Source organism: Cololabis saira, chromosome 9 (assembly GCF_033807715.1).
Source record: "Cololabis saira isolate AMF1-May2022 chromosome 9, fColSai1.1, whole genome shotgun sequence".
Taxonomy (NCBI): Eukaryota; Metazoa; Chordata; class Actinopteri; order Beloniformes; family Belonidae; genus Cololabis; species Cololabis saira.
Window position 1 is genome coordinate 37798822 of NC_084595.1, and position 15709 is coordinate 37814530.

The 15709-nt window shown below is 39.3% G+C and overlaps 2 protein-coding genes across 3 annotated transcripts in view; one reads left to right on the top strand and one right to left on the bottom strand.

Annotated features, from left to right (window-relative positions):
• The window catches only part of pi4kab (phosphatidylinositol 4-kinase, catalytic, alpha b), a 37273-nt gene that overhangs the window by 11338 nt on the left and 10226 nt on the right, over positions 1-15709 (bottom strand). The window contains exons 18-36 of one of the 2 annotated variants that reach the window (XM_061729495.1): positions 14453-14621; positions 14309-14359; positions 9814-9922; positions 9147-9283; positions 8920-9053; positions 8711-8793; positions 8554-8624; positions 8328-8452; positions 8155-8236; positions 6673-6756; positions 6345-6434; positions 6030-6149; positions 3366-3449; positions 3115-3271; positions 2327-2454; positions 2055-2213; positions 774-925; positions 557-664; positions 321-448 (exon numbers count right to left, since the gene is read on the bottom strand). In XM_061729495.1, the coding sequence (XP_061585479.1) occupies positions 321-448; positions 557-664; positions 774-925; positions 2055-2213; positions 2327-2454; positions 3115-3271; positions 3366-3449; positions 6030-6149; positions 6345-6434; positions 6673-6756; positions 8155-8236; positions 8328-8452; positions 8554-8624; positions 8711-8793; positions 8920-9053; positions 9147-9283; positions 9814-9922; positions 14309-14359; positions 14453-14621 (2171 nt within the window). Of the gene's footprint in view, positions 1-320; positions 449-556; positions 665-773; positions 926-2054; positions 2214-2326; positions 2455-3114; positions 3272-3365; positions 3459-6029; positions 6150-6344; positions 6435-6672; positions 6757-8154; positions 8237-8327; positions 8453-8553; positions 8625-8710; positions 8794-8919; positions 9054-9146; positions 9284-9813; positions 9923-14308; positions 14360-14452; positions 14622-15709 lie in introns of both variants that reach the window. The other variant, XM_061729494.1, reaches the window with a different exon arrangement.
• Positions 10451-13912, top strand: serpind1 (serpin peptidase inhibitor, clade D (heparin cofactor), member 1). Its single transcript, XM_061729496.1, has 7 exons — positions 10451-10529; positions 10703-10965; positions 11610-12253; positions 12339-12487; positions 12578-12702; positions 13162-13306; positions 13404-13912. Exons 1-7 carry the CDS (start codon positions 10521-10523, stop codon positions 13593-13595), a joined length of 1527 nt encoding a protein of 508 aa, XP_061585480.1. The 5' UTR covers positions 10451-10520; the 3' UTR covers positions 13596-13912.

Below are 15709 nucleotides of genomic sequence, written 5' to 3' on the forward strand. Positions count from 1 at the left end.
ACCGATTACACGTTTGCAGGCAGTGTACACGTTTAAAACCAATAAGCTAATGTAATCAGAAGGCCGTTGTGGCTGAGTTTTGTTATTAAACATAAAACTTCTCTTGGACTCAGCGTGCTTCTCTGTCAGCAGCAGCGCGTCATGCAAATATACAGGACCTAACAAATAACTCTCAAGCGGCTCTTAAAAAGGACAGGAAAGCCGCAATACTTGGAAATCTAAAATACAAATGCAAATATATGAGCTCTTCATAAAGTAGTGTTCTCTACAAACATTTAGAATGACAGAAACAAACATCCATGATGTTTCTGAACCTGTACCTGGGGGGACCAGCTGGTTGGCCGTCAGATACTTCTTGTCAGATTGTAAACTGGCATAGAACCTGATCATAATACTTATGTCTTCTCTTAGCCTTGTATCCGTCTGGGTGGGAAACTTCGGAGCGACACTATACAAAAACAGAGACGGCAATGATGTCAGTCAACAGAACACTTTAAATGTAGCTCAATGATAGGTTTTCTTATTTGTCACAAAGAAAGAAAAGATTTTTCTTCACCTAAAGTAGTCAAAAGCCGTGGAATAGATTTTCTCCCGAAGCACGTTTCTGATGGTGGCGTTTGTCACAACATCAGCATGCAGCAGAGTCAAACCCAGCGTCAGCAGCCTGAAGTAAAGTTCAGATGATTGATATTAGTTTAGGATTCAGTATTTCTCCCAATGCTTTTCAGTGAAGCATTTATCCACTTGTATATGACAACAACACCACATTATACCTGTATCTTGGTCCAATGGCAGCAACGTGTCGGTTCAGGCTGCTCTTGGATCCTCCAACATTAAGACACAGAGACCTCTGCAAAATGTTGGTGAAAATTTCCACCTGGTCTGCACTGCTGTATTTGGCTATCTCAAACCGCTGCACCAGGAACTGTGGGAAGAACAGGAAATGGAATATATATATTTTTTTTTTTTTTAAAGAAAGAGATTCAAGTTTTGGTATGTATCCACAGAGATGTGTTTGGGCCCAAGGAACATATTGAAATACAAATATGATGCAAATAAAATTACAGAGAGAGACAGAGAGAGAGAATAGACAGCATGAAATAGAAATAAATCCTGTGAATAAAAGTTGTCATTTATAACCTGTATGCAGCTAAATCTGTTAACAGCCAGGTACATCCAGTACTCAAGTTGTAAAAAGAAATCAGGGGGGATGGTGGATTTTATCATAGGGGGACAGATAATTTGTGCTGATTACAAATAATATAATATATTACAAATAATAGCACTGAAAAAACACCTGCAGAAATACTGCAGGAATGACATAGCAGCAGTTAAATGCAGCCTTCTGTAAGCTTTAAATATCCACTGGGCTTACATCAAATACATCAAAACACAACAATAAAAAACTGTTTTCTGAACTTATCAATATGACTCTGTCCTTCACAGGATAAGTAAAATGGATCACTGCAAAAACTCAAAATCTTAACAAGAATATTTGTCTTATTTCTAGTTAAAATGTCTCATTTTAGTAAAACAATCTTATTACACTTAAAACAAGACTCACCACTGGAAAAAACAACAATCTTCACCTGTTTCAAGTAGATTTTCACTTAAAATAAGTAGAAAAATCTGCCAGTGGAACAAGATTTTTTTGCTTGTAATAAGAAGATAAATCTTGTCCCACTGGCAGTCCCTACTTATTTCAAGTGAAAATTTACTTGAAACAGGTGAAAATTGTCAAATAAGTTATTTTTCTGGTGATGACTCTAAATGTTGAAATAGCAGTAAAACCACATTCATTGATGAAATGACATGAGGGATGGAAAGGGGGGATGGCAGTTTTACAGGGGGGGGATGATTTGGACCGTTTTTATTTCAGGGGGGGATGCCATCCCCCTATATCCCCCCTCAACTCCAGTACTGGGTACATCTAAGCAAGAGTGTGACTGTGACTCATACTAGGTCATGTCATTTCTGCTTCATGCAGACTGGAACAACTTCAACAACAACAAATTAAAGATGGATCAGTAGTAGTGTAGTAGTGTATCACTGACCTCTATCCAGAGGAAGTGAGGGATGACATCAGGAGCACAAGGAGCAGGCTGACTCTCCTCTGAGACGGCCAGAGGGCCAGCTTCCACTTTAGCCTCCGAAAACAAACCCATCTTCAGCTCCACTGTCATCTGCCAAGCTCCTGCCATCTCACGCATGAACTAAAGACACAGAAGAGACGGGATAAGAACTCATCTATCCTATTCATCAGAGCTGTACATTCCTAAAAACATTATCTACATTTACTTTTAAGGAAAATAACAAATGCACATACTGGCACTTCCACCCCATTGTGCGCGGCCAGAAGCCACTCCCAGCAGGCGATGGCCGTTTCCATGCCGTGTTCTGTAAACATCTTCAGGGGAGACCAGCACAGATGGTGCAGCAGCTGAGGATCGCAGTCTGACAAAACAACAAGTTAGGGGGAAAAAAATCCCTTTTAAAATCAACTGAATTATAAAACACAAAGCAACGAGTAATATCATTTAAAAGACATTCATCATAATATTAAAAGGGGACCTATTATGGCATCTAATACCTACTTTAAACAGGCCTTGAATGTCTTAAAAACAAGCTTTTGATTGTTTTTGCTAAATAAATTAGAAATTCAGCCTCTGAGCCATGTCTTTATCATCCCGTTCTCTAACCTCATTATCTATGAGGGATTCTGAGTGGGCGGGGCTATGATAATGAGGCACTGTGCTGATTGGCTGCCTGAATGACGCCATACACCGCTATGAAAAAATGGCGGAAGCTCCGGCCGGCGGAGTTAGTTGTTCCGGCCAGAGTTAGTTGTGGGCGTGGTTTCATGCATCGGAGGCCAACCGATGCAAATTGCATTTTGGTTACGTAACGAAAGGGAGCAGAATCTGAACGGCTCGTAGAAGCCACATCACACTGGATGGATCATCCGGGCGGCTGTACAGACACTGCAGAATTTGGTTGCTTTCCTCCTTCTCTGAGTTGGCAGGCTGAGGGGAGACCACTTTATATATGTTAAAGCAAGAAAAAACCTGTTTTTCATAATAGGTCCCCTTTAAGTAAGGCAGAGATAGTAGTCACTTTTGGTAGTTATCAGAAGGGCTGCCATCTTGAACATGGCTTGAGTGAAGGCCGCTGGGTCTTTGCCATCAAGAGCAACTGTCATCTGATGGATCATCAGCTTTATGAGGTCTGACTGGCTGTGAGTCGCCTCTGAGAACTGGATCATACCAACCACCTAAATGGCACACAAGCATATTTTAAATCACGATAACAATACCGTCATATTGTCCACAGAAAACGGCGCTGAGCATCATGAGGTATGTCGTTACCTCTCCTGTGTAACGGTTTCGTAGGTTAAGTGATGCCATGAAGTTTGAGTAGTCCTTCTTCACACAAGCTGGTCTTTCTGTCAGCTGGGTGGTCTAAACGGGAAGACACGATTGATATGATTCTTCCAACCAAACAGTCACGACGGAGGAAAGTAGGATCCATAGTTGTACAGTAACACTTGTGGATCTACGGTACTACAGGTGTCATGTATGAGCCATATCTCTCTTTATTTAGTGTTGAGACCAACCTGAGCGAAAGCAGCCTATGGTTGGCCACACGGCGGAGGAAAGCATCAGCATAACCAGTTAGCCACATTGGCAACCAGCCAACCAAGCCACCCATCCATTGCAGGTAAGTAACCGGGTAACCAGCAAATCCGTAAACCGGCCAAGCAACCGGGCAGGTAGTTCGGTGCAGTTTAATAAAGACAAAATACAACAAATGAAGCAAATGAAAAGACACAGAGCAGAATGCAGACAGAAAAACAAATAAGAAATGCAGAGCCAGCAAAATAAAGTCACACGGTTTGGTAAGCATGCACACATAGACATACAGTACCGTAAACAACCACACACAGAAAAGGTTGGAGATGGTATGGAAAAGCCAAAGAAAAAAAGTGCAATGATTCATACATTTACTTTGACTTTTTTTTTTCTCCTATGTAGAGAATATAAATTGAAATAAATGTTATTTATCTTCTCATCAACCATCTTTCATTCGTTGTTTTACATCTATTTTTACATTTCAGACCTGAAACACATTCTTAAAAAAGTTTTTTGCAGCTTTGTGCTGTTGACAAAATGTTTCAGTTGTTATTCAGTCCCACTCTTCTTGCAAACGCATGTGCAACAGCACCGTGTGGTCATGGTTGAATCTTGGATTTCAAAGTTCTCCACACATTCTCTGTTGGGGTCGGGGCTGGACTGCGAGAAGCTCAGTTTAAACACTTGTATGGTCTTCTTTTTCAGCCATGCCTTTGTTGTGTGTACATCACATATGTGACCTGCCAGCTACTGTTAGGCTTACCTCTATATTTACTGCACGACAGATGACGTCCAGTCTCACAAGATCTTCTCATCCCTGGGAGGGACCAACTGCTAACCATCTAACTTCCAGGTTGAAACCAATGGGGTACTAAGATTTGTTGCAGTTCCTCGGCCGGCCATTCGAGGCTGGCACCAAAAGCGAATCATTCGCCTTTGACTCTCATGATAAAATGTCCAAGATAGCAGAAATAAACATATTTACAGGTTCAAGAAACCATTTAGGTCTCAATCGTTTGATATCACAGCCATGACATTTCTGAGAGGGGTGAATATTTTTGTACCACACCATAAAGCAATAAAACTATATCTACTACAAGTGATTGACACTTGGGTCAACCAATAGATAGCCCCATCACTTCCTCATCTGTAACCGTCATGCTACCACGCTTAGTGAGGCAACCAGCCAAACCCAACGCAAACCCTAAATGCAACAGTAATTTTCAATTTTGCCTTCAAGCCAGCTCTGGTGATATTTCAGCAGGAATCCCCTGAAGGAGCTGGTAGATAAAGGTAACTGACATACGGTAGGCATGTTCCCATCGGCTGATGGTCACGTGACTAAACGGTTTGTCCATTGTTTTTTTTGTCTATAGGTGTGACCAAGGGACCTTTGGGACTAGCAATCATCCTGGGACTCACAGAAACAAAATTACTTGCATAACTTTGGTATAATCTTGCTAAAAATGCTAAAATGCTAAAAAGACATAAATTTTGCTCTTAAAACTCAATACGTCTCTTCATTGTAGCTGCCAACACAGAAGTGTTAATGACCTCTGACAAGGACAGTGATAAAACCTTGTATCCTCACAGAGGCTGGAGGTTTCGTTTTATCACCACCCAACTATCATTAAACTAACCCAGGCCTGGTATCAACTTTTTAATTTGTTGAACATTTTTGAATTTGTTGAAAAAAAAGTGTTGGAATATGCCTGAAATGAAAAACCTATGTTTACTTATGAATAAGAGGAAGTTGAAGAGAAAATACAAAAAAATCTTGAGTTCACACTTTCTGTAAAGATGTAAAAGTCAAAGTAACTGTAATCGATTGATATTTTTTTAAATTACATTTTCCATGTCATCCCAAACTTCTCTAATTTGGAACTGTGGATAATATACAGATTGTTTACAGATGTACTGTATATAATTCATACAGAATAAAACACGGAAGTGCATTAAGGATACGAGACACTTCTGCTCAGTACTAACAAAAATGCAAACGTTTTGACAAAGCAGATAATGTAAATGGCACATTTGTTATATTAAAAAGCCATTAATGTTGGGCAAAGGTTAATGAGCATAAATCGAGAAGCCGGCAGTGGCACTGGTAGATGGATTATTTTGATAAGTGTATACACACATATGTAGTTATGTATTTATGTGTAATATATTTATATGTTTGTTATTTGAGAGAGTTGTGATGTGACAAATATTTGATCTACAAGTTTTAAATATTTGTTTAAATGACGGTAGATAATTCAAATATGGCTTCCTTGTATTTAAATTGGAGTTGACCTTATTTTGGGTTAAATTCTAAATCTATGGAGCTTTTGAGTTTCACCCACTAGATGAGGTAATCTGAAGGTTCTGTACACAAACATATGTGCATGTGTGACTCACGCCTAGTGTCGTGCTCTGTCTGTTGTAGCCTGCAAAGTGCAGTATGCTTTCAGTGGCCATAGCAAGGCCCGTGTGCTGGGACAGTCCCGACACCCAGATCTGATGCTTGTTCAGGTATTCCTGCGATCAAATGGCCAGAAGAGATAATAAACATTAACAGAACAGATATGGAAAACAACTCGGTGAAGCAATTGATGGCTTAGAAAAACTTTGATATTTAAAAAAAATTATATATTAATAAGGTACTTACAGCTGAAGTCACTACTTTATTGAAACCACTAGTCATCTTTCAAACATTAAGATAAAAAAGCTAACCTGTAGATGAGACTTTGTGACTGAAGGGGCCCATTTCATTGCCTCTTTCAGGATCTCACCACAACGTGCAGCAAAGTCTTTTACTATGCTCTGAAATTAAATTATATAAAGAGAAGAACAAGACATCCAGTTTAAGGGAAATGTATAATTTCAGAAATGACAAGCTTCATTTGGCTGATAAATTGATTCTGCAAACCTAAAATGATGCCAGTGTTAAATAGTAATGTTACTGCAATTTTAAACTGGTATTGTGCTGCCACCATGTGGCCACAAGCTTAACACCAGTCTAAACCAAGATGCCAATTCTTGTTCTGTGATCCCAACTCACCTCTCGGGCTTCATATGTGTCAGGAACAGTAATTCTGTGTGGTGTGTCTGGAATATCGTAGTATGGCTGATCCTTGTGAATGTCCTAAGAAAATGCAGGAGAATCCTTTTTTAAAGATGAATTTTATACAGTTGCCTTTATTTAAAATATGTAAAACAGGATCTGCAGTTATTTTTGTTTTGCATTATTTCACTCCTTAAAAGGAGATAAATACCTGGGGCCTCATTTATCAACCGTGCATAGAAAAGGTTCTATATCCTGTCGTAGGAATGAAATTTAGAAAGTGTGTAAGTACAAAAAACTCGGAATTTATCAAACGTGCGGACACCAGTCGTACGCACACTAGTAAGTAGTCAGTGATGATAAACCCCACCTGTTCTAAACTGCCGTGCTCGTGCATGGTTAGGATCATTTGCATTCAGAAACGCTTCCAATTGACCATATATGGTAGCAACAACAGCTCCTGCTTGGAGGTGCAAACACCAACAGAGCTGTTCTGCAGAATAAATGAGTCGTGCGTTCCTCCAGGCCACCAGGCAGCAACGTTTGACAGAGACATAGTTGCATCGCAGATTATTTGTGCATTGATTGAATGAAATCCTTTCCTGTTCACGTAACTGAATTCATTGTGTGATGGTGCTTTTATTGCGATGTGGGTGCAATCTAGCTCTGATTATGTTTGGGAATCCGGCGATGGCGTGAAATCCTCGTTTAATTTCGGCTTGTTGGTGATGTGTGTATGGGAACTGGATGTAAGTTGGGGCCAGAGAAATGATTGCATCCAACACTGCCGGCATGATTCTGCTTAGTGTCGGCTGTGAAATGCTGCATACGTCTCCAATCTCTCTCTGAAATGTTCCAGTGGCCAAACATCCCAGGGTGGACAGGAGCTGGATGTGACTGGGATGGCTTTGGTGCGTTTTGTCTCTCACTCCAACATAGGTTGTAAATCACGGCATAGGTCCATCAGAATGTTTTTGGGGAAGCGGTACCTGCTGAGAAACCACTCTGTCTCTCACTGAACAGATCAGCACGCTCTTTGAAAACACGGTTCTCCAAATCCTCCAACAGTGCAAGATAAGCCATGGTACTTGTATTTTCTTTTCATGTCGTCCTGCCACAGCTGTCTTTTATAGCTTGTAACACCAATTATTCAAAATGCCTGCTAAATTACTCATTGAGAATTTTTATTGATTAGAGGAAACAGGGAACATGTGTGAAGTTTGAGATTGCTGAACACCGTGACTTTTTTAATGGGTTCTATTTGTAGTTTCACTGTTCTATCACTAGATTTTGTGTGTACGCATGGTCAGAGTTGTGCTTAAAATTACACACGTTCCTACACACAAGTACAAGTTGATTAATTCCACACTTTGCGTGGGAATGTTCCTACGCACACATTACGCACACACATCACAGCACGGTTGATAAATGAGGCCCCTGCAACTGTGCTGCTCACAACAGCCCTCTCCTGATACTCACAGCACTTAAGGACAGAGAGAGCGTCTGCAAAATATCCAACATCGTCTTTAACACGCGACCGCTCCAAAGCAGATGAGGGAATCTGGTTTATTTAGGTTGAGGGAGAAAAAATGAAATGTAAACAGTGATTAACAAAGTGCAACCTGACACACTTATTAGCAACTACAACTCACGTTTCAGCCAAACCAGAGAGGTACTTGTCTGCCACCCTGCGGATCCTCTTGTGGGTGTGGTTAAAGTTGACCAACAAGAATTGAGCATGACGCTCCAATTCTTCTTCATGTTCTTTAGTTTTTGGCTGCAAATGTATATAAACACACCAATTAGTTTTCTCTGGTGTCGTAGATTGAAAATGTTTAGTGCTTTAGATATTTATAGCCATTATTAAAAAGAATTCACCTTTTCAGCCATCATCTGGAGGAAGACATCAAATACCTTATCACCGACACAAATAATGCACTGCAGCATGCCTGCAAGGTGAATCAGAGTCAAAGACGCTTACAAAGAGATCGAAACAGAAGAGCCAAAGAGCTTTAGAACAAAAGTAAAGCCTCACCAGATTTGTCTTTCTGGATGGCTTTGTCCTCAAAGTACCGAAACATCACCTGGAACCTGTCGGGATCGTTAGATCGCAGCATCCTGATTGAGTACAAAACAAAGAGAGGTATCACAAGATCTGCTCACTCCAACCTCAGTACTTTAAAGAATCCATGGAGACAAAGGATAAGGAAGTGTCAAATAATCTGAAATGGCAGTTGAGCCGACCTCATATACTCCAATCTGTAGACTGAGAGCAGGTATGTGGACATGGCAAAGTCAAGCTTGTTGATGAGGGCAGATCCCTCTGGAGAAGGGTCGAGGAGATTGCTGATGGTTGCGCGCAGTTCACTCAACTCGGCCTAGTAGAGGTTAGCAATGAAACGGTTAGATCTGCTGCTGCCACCTCAAGAAGATTTTTAACAACGTTAATTCATAAAAATTCAGCACGTTACCGGTGTTACAGTGTCATTTTTCAGAGCAGAGTTGTATTGCAGTTCAGAGCGAAGCGGTTCTCCGCTGGGGAAGGTGAGAAGAGGAGACTTGGTAGCGATCTCACACACACCTTCATACCATTCCTCAGGCCAAAGTCCTACAACAGGAAAAAAAAAATATATGAATCCGGGAATGGACATACAGGACTGTCTCAGAAAATTAGAATATTGTGATAAAGTTCTTTATTTTCTGTAATGCAATTAAAAAAACAAAAATGTCATATATTCTGTATTCATTACAAATCAACTGAAATATTGCAAGCCTTTTATTATTTTAATATTGCTGATTATGGTTTACAGATTAAGATTAAGATTCCCAGAGTATTCTAATTTTTTGAGATAGGATATTTGAGTTTTCTTAAGATGTAAGCCATGATCAGCAATATTAAAATAATAAAAGGCTTGCAATATTTCAGTTGATTTGTAATGAATCCAGAATGTATGACATTTTTGTAATTGCATTACAGAAAATCACAATATTCTAATTTTCTGAGACAGTCCTGTAGTAGTAGATGGTTGAGAAAAATCCAACTAGATCTGACATCTGTTTAGAGTAGGTCATTTGAACATATAGTTAACAACATATTTCATAGCACACACATCTATACATCTGTCACATCTCGCTCACCTGATCCTTCTACAGCAAAGCCCATGACCACAGAGTACAGCCAGAAGTCTCTGAAAAGCTTCTGGAGTCGTGGTTTGGCCTCCTTGATCGGCGGAAGGCGCCTGGTCAACTGTAAGGTTTGGAAAATGGTCAAGAAAATTAAGGAAAATGTGGAGCATTTAATGCTCTTATAAATGACAAGAATAGTGGATGTGAAGATGAAGAAACAACCTAATGGAAGCCAATCTTTGGCTTAAGGCTTTTCTCCCACTATGGGAGTTTTTACCTGCCATTGTTTATGTAATAATTGCTCGGGGGATTATATTTATATTTATAATTATATTTATGTTTATGTTCATGTTCTGGTTCTCTGGAAAGCGTCTAGAGACAACATCTGTTGTATTAGACGCTATATAAATAAAATTGAATTGAATTGAATTGTTTTGAAGACAAATAGCTAAAATCTCTATGGAAATGGAAAATATAGAAAATATGAAAAAGACTAAAATTTTACTAAAATTCAAAGTTTGTTAAGAGTGTACTACTCTTTTTGTTAATCTACAGCAAATATTTTTAACTGGTGGGCTGAATTGCAAAGGTTTTAGGCCGTCAGCGGACTTTTTGAACTGTTTGATTTGGTCTATTTGTTCAGGAGAAGCCCACATCAAAGTTCAGCTTTGAATTCTTAGTCCTACAAAACGACTCAACGCAGCATTTCCCCACAGCACATGGTAAAGGTAAGACATTTTACAGCAAGAGAAACCTTTTTTTTTTGTTTCAAAACACAGAAAATACCATTTGAAGACTACAGCTACGTTAAAAAGTCACTCAACTGAAATATGCATTTGTAAAACGGTGATAAGATCATTGACTGAGTTGGATTAAATGTCTTCTCTGTCTGCCTTCAAAGATGTGGGTGATCGCTGTCATTTCTGCGGCCTGTCTGCTGGCCAGTCCATCGCTGGCTGGAGTCAAAGAGCTCAGTATTCACTTCAGTGACCCTGATCCCAACCCCCGGGGCTTAGAACCAGGTGCTGCCGTGGACGTAGAGGCCATTCCCTTGGACTACCACAAAGAAAACACCGTCACTAATGACCTCATTTTTGATGGCTTTGAGGATGAAGATTATATTGATTTTGATAAGATTCTGGCCGCTGGCAGTGATGATTACATGTAAGTATTATCTGGTTTACTTGTGTTGGAGTATACAAAATGTAATGCTGGAAAAATAACATCTAGTGAATAATATTCAAGTAAAGAATTACCAGAGACAAGTTTAACATTTAAATAAGTGTTTTAAGGTATTCTTTTTTTTTTGTTTGTTTTAAACAATAAATAGTATCTTCAGATGCAAACAGTAAGACATACAGGACTGTCTCAGAAAATTAGAATATTGTGATTTTCTGTAATGCAATTACACAAAAACGTCATACATTCTGGATTCATTACAAATCAACTGCAATATTGCAAGCCTTTTATTATTTTAATATTGCTGATCATGGCTTACAGCTTAAGAAAACTCAAATATCCTATCTCAAAAAATTAGAATATTCTGGGAATCTTAATCTTAATCTGTAAACCATAATCAGCAATATTAAAATAATAAAAGGCTTGTAATATGTCAGTTGATTTTTAATGAATACAGAATGTATGACATTTTTGTTTTTTTTTAAATTGCATTACAGAAAATAAAGAACTTTATCACAATATTTTAATTTTCTAAGACAGTCCTGTATGTGTGATCCAGTGTCCAAAACCAGAAGATCCTGATGCTACTTTTTTACATTAAAGACAATGAAATTCTGTCTGTTTTTCAGAGAGGGGGATGAGATTGATGAGATTGCCACACCAGCCCCAGACATAGATATCTTTGCTGAACCTACTGACCCAAAGATTCGCCGGGCTAGACTTCTGCGGCTCTTCCACGGTCGATCTCGCCTCCAACGCATCAACATCGTGAATGCCCGCTTTGGTTTTAACCTTTACCGAAGTCTTCGGAACGATGTAAACCAGAGTGACAACATCCTGCTAGCACCTGCTGGGATCTCCATCGCCATGGGGATGATGGCTTTGGCGGCCGGGCCTGGAACTCACGATCAGATCTACAACGCTCTAGGATTCGCCGAGTTCGTTAATGCTAGCCATCACTATGACAACACGACGGTGCACAAGCTGTTCAGGAAACTGACGCACAGGCTCTTCAGGAGGAACTTTGGTTACACTCTCCGCTCTGTAAATGATGTCTACCTCAAAAAAGACGTCTCTGTGAAAGAAACCTTCCGTGCGGAGACAAAAGCTTTTTATTTTGCAGAGCCACAGTCAGTAGACTTCAGAGATCCTGCGTTCCTTAACAAGGCCAACCGTCGCATACAAAAACTGACCAAAGGGCTGATCAAAGATCCACTTAAGAGTGTGGATCCAAACATGGTGCTGATGCTACTTAACTACCTGTACTTCAAAGGTAAGTGGGAAGAATTATTATTTTAAACTGTCAAAAGATGTTCATTTTAATGCAAGTCTTCGGCCTCACTTGTTTCCATAAACAGGAACGTGGGAACAGAAATTCCCTAAAGAAATGACTTACTACCGCGCCTTCAGAGTTAATGAGAAGACAAACGTGCGCGTGCCGATGATGACCAACAAGGGGAACTATCTAGCTGCTGCCGACCACGAACTGGACTGCGACATCCTTCAAGTCAGCGCCTTTTTACGCCCACATGAAACTTTGAAAAGTTGCGAGCCTTTTCAGCAAGAACATATTAACGTCAACTTTTCTCATCCCCAGCTCCCATACACAGGAAACATCAGCATGCTCATTGCCCTGCCGAGGAAAATCACTGGCATGAGGAACTTGGAGCAGGAGATCTCACCGACTGTTGTCGACAAGTGGCTCAAAAACATGACAAACAGGTCAGCAGCATTTCCCAAACAGACTGAGTACAGTTGCAAGAGACTGTGTATCGTTTAGAAGCACCATGTCCTTCGTTGAATTTGTTTTCACACAAAAACTGTTCCAAGTATAATCTCAACAAATAATTTTAGCCTTCATGTCCTTTTTCTAAGCGTAGGATGAGTAATGACTCAAAATAATGAAAAAGGAACATGAACAAACAACTGAGTAATAATATTAGTCAGACTGTGTTTGTCTTTAATTGTGACATCAGTTGAATAATCAATGCAGATGACAGCAAAGGGTTCATAAACCTTTTATTTAAAGCTGCAGTTGAGAAAGCGTGCTGTAATCCGTACAGAACTTCTTCAACTGAATCTTTTTCATAGTTATCAGTTTGGAGAAATATTTGGAACATTTTATATTGAAGTTGTGATTTTGTATTTGCATCATGAAGAAAATATCCCATGTTCCCTCAGGACTCGTGAGATCACATTACCCAAGTTTAAACTGGAGCAAAACTACGACCTGATTGTAAATTTGAAGGAGATGGGCCTCACTGACATATTTCAGGAGACTGGAGATTTTACTAGAATGACCTCAGAAAAAGTTTCCATGAACTGGGTGAGTGTGGTTAAATCAGTCATAAAGAGAAACAAACTAAACTCCAATAATCCTTGTTATTTCTCCAACTCTGATACATTCTGGTCTCCCTCCGCAGCTGAAGCACCAGGGAACCATAACGGTGAACGAGGAGGGGACTGAAGCTGCTGCTTTGACCCAAGTGGGCTTCATGCCTCTCTCCTCTCAGATCCGCTTCACCGTGGATCATCCCTTCCTCTTCCTGATCTACGAGCATCGCACAGATTGCCTCGTGTTCATGGGCCGAGTGGTCAACCCCACACAGAGCTAAACAGCTCAACTATCTGTGGCAAGTTAAAGGTCTAGTTATTCAAGTCCAGCTTAAGCGTTATGGTACATCACACACAGAAGTGTTTTTAAAGTTGAGGAATCTTTTTGTGTATTTAGATATTAAAATGTTGAGTCTGTCAGAGACTCATTGAAACATTATTATTTGTCTGTTAATGTTTTATCATTTGCAACAAGGCTAGTGGAGAACTTTGCTAAAGAAACAAAAACATTATGCAATCATTGTAAATCTAATTCTGTACTGATCATTTAAAATAAAATAACAGACAAAAATTGTATCAATAAAACTAAAATTTGCTAGATTGCAATCTGAATTTTTATGTTTTTTTTTCTTTTTCTTTATTTAACAACTAATATAAAAAAACATGCTTAAAATGTACACAGTATGGAGTTAATCCTGCAGTACACGTTTTATTATATCTTATGTTACCTAAAAAATAAAAGTAGGTAAAATAAAGTGCTAATAAAAATTTTAAATAAAAAACAGATGTAAAAAAGCAAAGTTATCCAGCAGTGATCCAGTAATGTAGATATTTGTTCTGCCAGTGACTTGGTAAATATTTGCTCACAGGGTTAAAAACTAACTAACACTGGATTCATCTACAGAAGCTCAGACGCTCACGTACATCATTTACACGAGCTTTGTCTTCTGACATACAAACACAAATGACTTGAAGCTGCCTCTTAAGCACTTACCACGGCAATCACGGGAATAAGAACTCCAAGATTCCCGGCACTACTTGATGCCTGGGGAAGAAGTAAAGAGTCGTTAACATTTTACCAGCGTGGCTGTTACCAGTTTCCTGTAGTGTCTGAATATTGGTGCGGTGAAGCTCGTACCTTCAGCGCCGGGCCTTTGTCGGAGGCCCGCTCGCTGGCTCTTTTCCCTTCCAGACCCAGTTGGACGAACAGTTCTAAGAGATTCACCATCAGCTCGTCCACCAGCTGCTCCCCCTGCAGGTTGGCTGCGATGTTGGCGAGAGCGTTGATCACAGCCAGAGAGCAGTGCCTTTTGTGGAAAAAGATGGTTCAGATGGAAAAAACCTTTAACCATTCAATTCAGTATGTGTATTAATGTAAATAAAAACAACAAGAATGGACATGATAATTACTTTTAAGTGAATTCAGTTATGTAATCATTGACTGTATTAAAAAAAAAAATACTATAATCCAGAAGGTAATTGAGCTATATTGTCTTATTTTACACGCATTTAGTACTAATGTACCCATGAGTGATGCCACGCTTCCATTAAATCAACATTTTAAAACACGAACATTGTTTTTTAAGTAAGACAAAGTCAATAATTAATTTAAAAAATAGAAAAAAAAAAAAAAAAAAAAAAAAAACAATAAATGGTTAACCACTTAGTTTTAGGATCACGTGTAAAGTTTCTTCAGAGGATGAGATATAAAATGTTTATGGACAGTTTAAAGTTTTCCAAAAAGACCTTCAACAACCTCTGGACCTGCAGTAACTCTAAAATTACACCCAGACATCTGTATTTAGGTCCCCGCATTTGCGCTGGATAAGCCAAGTCTGTGTTTCACCCTGATTTACAGACATTGATCCTGGAAATGACACTGAGACATTATATTTTATTAAACAATTACCTTTTGTTTGACATTCAGTTTGAATATAAGGTTAAAAGCATCTGATCAGACACTGATCAGACACTCTGATCCGGACTTCTTGGCCATTTATTAGTATACACAAGTATACACAAGAACGCTTACTGAGAAATGGACCACATTTTATAAGTCTCTGTGTGAAGCTTAATGTTGATTAATTTCAATACGTTTATCACCTAAAAATATCAGATCATCACACTAAATTGGCTGGATAGGCTGAAGCTGTAATATATCACACTATGTACCGCAATTGTCACAATTATGCATTGAAAGAGGGAGAAAAGTAATAAAATGATCTCATGACCTTGGTGTTTGCTGAAATAGGGTGGGTAATGTGCGTGGGAACTTTTACTGCACAAATCAGTGAAATTACACATTTGGACGGGATTAAAATCACAAACGTCCTCTGTGATAATTACAAATTAGCAGCAGATCCACAGATCATTTCAATCCCCTGCCAATAAGACG

Coding starts and splice junctions, on each gene's coding strand:
- serpind1 (XM_061729496.1), top strand. Junction 10,966..11,609: donor GCTGGCAGTGATGATTACAT/GTAAGTATTATC, acceptor TCTGTTTTTCAG/AGAGGGGGATGAGATTGATG. Junction 13,307..13,403: donor AAAAAGTTTCCATGAACTGG/GTGAGTGTGGTT, acceptor CTCCCTCCGCAG/CTGAAGCACCAGGGAACCAT.